General features: G+C 40.1%; 1 protein-coding gene and 1 pseudogene across 1 annotated transcript; both read right to left on the bottom strand.

Annotated features, from left to right (window-relative positions):
* Nucleotides 1-952: 952 nt before the first annotated feature.
* On the bottom strand, nucleotides 953-1,480 carry LOC148295948 (7-deoxyloganetin glucosyltransferase pseudogene; annotated as a pseudogene).
* Nucleotides 1,481-3,225: 1,745 nt separating this feature from the next.
* LOC110768740 (7-deoxyloganetin glucosyltransferase-like) lies at nucleotides 3,226-4,990 on the bottom strand. The gene is made up of 2 exons (XM_021972587.2): nucleotides 4,453-4,990; nucleotides 3,226-4,351 (listed from the first exon to the last, which is right to left on the bottom strand). The coding sequence occupies exons 1-2, from the start codon at nucleotides 4,970-4,972 to the stop codon at nucleotides 3,420-3,422; spliced, it is 1,452 nt and encodes a 483-aa protein (XP_021828279.1). The 5' UTR covers nucleotides 4,973-4,990; the 3' UTR covers nucleotides 3,226-3,419.
* Nucleotides 4,991-5,194: the final 204 nt, after the last annotated feature.

The following is a 5,194-nucleotide window of genomic DNA, read 5'->3' as shown; positions in this document are numbered from 1 at the left end:
TAATACTAAGTATATATAGGGATTGGAGGCCCTAGGCGGCCGGCTAGGCGTAGGGAGTCCCCGTGTTAGCCGTTACCATCGAAAGCTAAACAGATGGCACACTTAGAATCAAACTCAATTTCCACACACAAAATAAAAGCCACCTTTTTTTTCCCAGGCTATCTGCGCCCCCTTTACCTATACCTCTGTTTGGGAGAATACCCCACGAACTGAAGCCGTTTCTTAATTGTTCCTGTTTCTTCCACTTCATGGTTTTTTTACTTTCTTTTTAATCCAGGGTCGCTTACTGAGCTGAAGAAACTGTTGAAGAGAATAAGACACATAAGCATTGATGCATTGAGCGCAGCCAGAATAGGAGATCAAAGGGGAATGTCAAAAAAGAAGCTTAGCAATCAAACATTAATCAGATGTCAAATACGTCAAGTCATTAAGAGGATTTGTTTAATCAATATAAAATCATGGATGAAGATTCTAAAACATTCTTGATTGCAAAGGACCCACTGGTGTAGTGGTTTGGAGCAAATGTTCCCTCGGGAAACATCTTGGGTTCGAGTCCTAGCATCCATCTAACGTGTGTGAGTTTAGTATGTTATCACCCCTCTCAATAGTAAAGGTCTTCATAAAAAAACATTCTTTGTGTGGGCAATTTGTGTTACCGTATAATAACCTTTTGTATATATCACTGTCTTCTTTGGTAATTATAATATTTTCTCATTATTTCTTTATATTGCTTATATATTTATTTACCATCTGAATTGTGTTTGCAATTAGAGTTGTAAGCCGTCAACACTGGAGCATATAGTATTTATGGAAGACAACAATATATAATTTGAGCAAAACAAAATTCTAGATGTAGTAACACAGGTTTTACAGGCCTGAGTACATATTAATAGCTAGTTGATTATTTGAGAGAATATATAGCAATAAAAATAATAATTAAGATCAATATTCTTTAGCTTTTTCTTAGCAGCACTTGATTCACTAAATTGTCCAAGTTTGTGGATGAAGAACCATGTGGACCAGTAGCTTCTTCTGCAAGTTTCTTCCACTCCATGACTTTATTTTTCATCTTCTTACCCTTCTCTCCCTCCATTAACTCTTTGACAAGCTTCTCTACCACATCCCTCTTCACATCATTACTAATCTCCATGCCAATGCCCCATTCATTGCAAGTATAGCGACAGTCCATTTGCTGGTCTCCGAAGAATGGCCAACAGAGCATAGGAACTCCTGCACTAATGCTCTCAACTGTTGAATTCCAACCGCTGTGCGTTAAAAATCCTCCAACTGATGGGTGGTTAAGGACTTGCTCTTGTGGGCACCACCCAGCTAGTAGACTTCTTTCCTTAGTTTCAGCCACAAACTCTGGCGGCAAAATAGCGGATTCTCCAATAACTAGATCAGGTCTAATTACCCAAAAGAATGGAAGCTTGCTATATGCAAGTCCCCACCCAAACTCTACAAGCCGTTCTAGTGTCATGAATGCTATATTGCTGAAATTCACATAGAGAACTGAGTTTGGTGCCTTCGTGTTTAGCCATTCGAGGCATTCAGTTTCTGTTGGAAAAATGGCTCACCTAAAGATACAAGTGTGTTTTGGCGCTGAAAGGATGGTTTTGAATCTGTCTAAAAGCGACCGGTCGCAGGACATTTGCGACCGGTCGTTTTTGAAGCAGATTCGAAGTCTGGAGCAAAGTCATAGAGCGACCGGTCGCTAGTTCCTTGCGACCGGTCGCAGGAAGCACAAGCGACCGGTCGCGTATCATTTGCGACCGGTCGTTTAGAAGCAGATTCAAAGTCTGGAGGGAAAACCTCTGGCGACCGGTCGTCCCAGTCGTGCTGTGACGTTTTCTTACGTGTTTTCAACTGTGTTTTCGAGGGCTATCGCTTTCCACAAGATTTCAGAGGCTTAGTGGGTCACTTCTGAGTTAAATGAACGTTGACTACCTGCTGGATAGTTGGGAGAGCACTCATGGCTAATTGGTTATCTTATTTCAAAGAGATCACTCTCCATTTTCTGGTGTAAGTGGGAGGTGGCTGAGTGGGATATCATTTACCTACTTGATCTGACATTTAGTCTAAGTGGTGACTAAAGGAAGGAACGTGGAGGACAAAGATTGTGCCTTATCTCTTGTCCATTGGCTTGTGTAGGAAATGGGGTGAAGTAAGATAACACATGAGGAGAAAACAAGTTGAATAATATGTAGTGGAAGAAGCTGGAATTCTGAGTTGAGTTGAGAGAGTTAGAGTTTTCAGTTTTGTCAAGATAGCCAAGGTGAGAGCAAGAGAGTTCTCCAAGTGTATCAAGGTGTTGAGCAAGGGTGTGAGAGAAACAGATTGTGAGGGTAGTGTTCTAAGGGGGTTTCCTTTGTAAACCAAAGTTGTAACATATCTTCATTAGTGAAATTTCTCAAGGTGATCACCAAAGAGGATGTAGGCAATTTGCTGAACCTCTATAAACACTTGTGTCATTTGTGCTTGGTTAATTTCTGTGTGTGTGTGTAAGACTCATCCATCATTGAGTTCTTTGTCCAAAGTCCATCAACAACAAGATCTTAAAAGGGCAGTGAGTTAGTCATTAATTCACAACAATCCGAGATGGCTTCGAACCGAAAATTAGGCAAGCCATTCAAGGGAATTGGGTCCTAGAGATTTAAGAAAGCGCTTGTGATTGAACTCTGTGTTAACAAAGGTTATACGAAAACCTCTATGGTGGAGGAGCTTTGCAAATTTAAGCATTGCCTTTATTTGGCTTTGAACAGGAAGTGGAATGCAAACAGCATGTGGCGTAGTAGCTACTTCTGTGGAACCCATCTTAGCTTTTGTGTGTGCATTGCAGTGCTTGCAAATGCAGATTATCTATGCATATAAGATAACCAGAGATAGAGAAGAAAGCTGATCAAGAAAAAATTATGGTATAAATTGTTACATCACTAATAGTCTACAATATTAATTGTGGTTACCACTTTTTGATAGATAGTCAACTTTTCCAGCCCACAAATATCTGTGGCAAAGAAAATTCAGTTGATCAAGACAAAGAGACTTTAGACTTAGACTTTCGTTTCTTGGTGATGTAAATATCAGGAAGATATAGTATACGATAATTTGATTCATTTACCTTCAAAATTAAAGCCGCCTCATAATTCGTGGCATCTTCAATTTATACTGCTACAATGTTTGGTTACCATTTTTCATTGCTAAAATATTTGGTTCCTCTGTAATCTTCCAATTCAATATTATCTTGTATATTTCAGTAATTAATATCTTAAAACCATAACAGATATTGGAACACTAAGATCAATTTAAAACTTATAGCTGAACAAAAACTGAAGATGGTAAACATGTTGCCAGTTCATTGAACCAATAACTTCTAGGCTTGCAGCGCATGATCTTGTTGAGTTTGTGGATGCAGAGAACATCTAGCTTTTTCTTGATTGCATTTGATTCGCTAAATGGTCTAAGTTTGTGGATGAAGAACCGTGTAGACTGGTGGCCTCCTCTGCCAGTGTTTTCCACTCCATGGCCTTGTTCTTAATCTTCTTACCCTTCTCTCCCTCCATTAACTCTCTAACAAGCTTCTCTACATCGTCTCTCTTGACATCATTGTTGATCTCCATCCCAATGCCCCATTCCTTGCAGGTATAGTGACAGTTTGTTTGCTGATCAGCAAAGAATGGCCAGCACAACATAGGAACTCCTGCAGACACGCTCTCAATCGTTGAATTCCAACCGTTGTGTGTTAAAAATCCTCCAACTGAAGGGTGGTTAAGGACTTGCTCTTGTGGGCACCAACTTGCTATTAGACTTCTTTCCTTAGTTTCCTCCACAAACTCCGGTGGCAAAATCGACGACTCGCCAATAACCAAATCAGGCCTAATTACCCAGAAGAAATGAAGCTTGCTATTTGCAAGTCCCCAACCAAACTCGACAAGTTGATTTGGTGTCATGACCGTTATGCTCCCAAAATTCACATAAACAACCGAGTTTGGTGCCTTGGAGTTTAGCCATTGGAGGCACTCAGTTTCTTCTTTCCAAAGGCTGTACCCAAGAGACTTCAAAGGGTGTTCTGGTATTTGATTGAGAAGTAATTGGAGAGGGCCAATGGCATAGACAGGTGGAGACATAGATGAGAGAGCATCCAAAACATCTGGCTCCAATGCATCAAAAGTATGAACAACAACAGCTGAAGCTTTATGAAGTCTTCCAATTACTTCAAGGATGCCATTGAAAATGCTGTCATTGGGATTTGTAGTTATGAAGTTGTTTGGGAGATCCCTTAGACGAATACCTTTCATTCCTGGAACCCAATCTATCACCTGGTCCAGAAAGCCATTTGTCAAGAAGCTCTCATCTACAAAAACCCAAGTAATCAATTGAAGAAATGTTTCATTTGCATTGCATGTGTAGAAAATTCAAGTGTAAAAAACCATTAAAATCAAATAAATATATCACCTTTGAGAGGTGCAAGACCTTTTTCCACCAAAGTGGGATATTGCTTGAAGCCCATGAAGCTGCTTGCTGCAAAAGTAAAGAAGAGAATGACAGGAATTCCAAGCTGTTCAGCAGCAGGGGTTGTGAATGGCATGAAAGGGTCTGAAACAATGCAAGTCACAGGAGGAGGAGCATTGTTGGAAGTTGCTGTGACATCATTCTTGAGTTTTGTGAGGAGGTCAAGAAAAGGTGCCAAGAAGTTTTTCAAGATGGAATCACAAAGCAAAGTGAGGTCTTGGGTGGCATCTTCATCTGAATCCGGAAGGCCATCCGGGATTGTTTCGAATCGAAAATCGGGCAAGCCGTCAAGGGAGTTGGGTCCTAGAGATTTGACAAGTCTCTTGTGGTTGAACTCTGTGTTGACAAAGGTTATATGAAAGCCTTTGTGGTGGAGGATCTTTGCCAGTTTAAGATGTGCCTTGATATGGCCTTGAGTTGGAACTGGAATGCAAACAGCATGAGGCTTGGAATTAGAACCCATTTTAAGATTGTGTATATCAGAGAGTGTGTATGCTTGTAAGTTGTAAGTTAAAATGTGTATTTTTATAGGCTAATTAACAACAATATTTATGTTGTTAACTAAACATGAACAAGGTGAAGAAAGAGTCAACGCCTGAGGCGAGTAATAAAAAAAAGAATTTTATACAAGAGTTTCTTAACTAAAAGTTTCATTACAAGATGACAACGGCCGGCTGGTTAGTAT

Source organism: Prunus avium, chromosome 3 (genome assembly GCF_965620075.1).
Source record: "Prunus avium chromosome 3, drPruAviu1.hap1.1, whole genome shotgun sequence".
NCBI classification, from domain to species: domain Eukaryota; kingdom Viridiplantae; phylum Streptophyta; class Magnoliopsida; order Rosales; family Rosaceae; genus Prunus; species Prunus avium.
The sequence above is the reverse complement of the archived record's forward strand: the minus strand, read 5'-3'. Positions and strand labels throughout refer to the sequence as shown.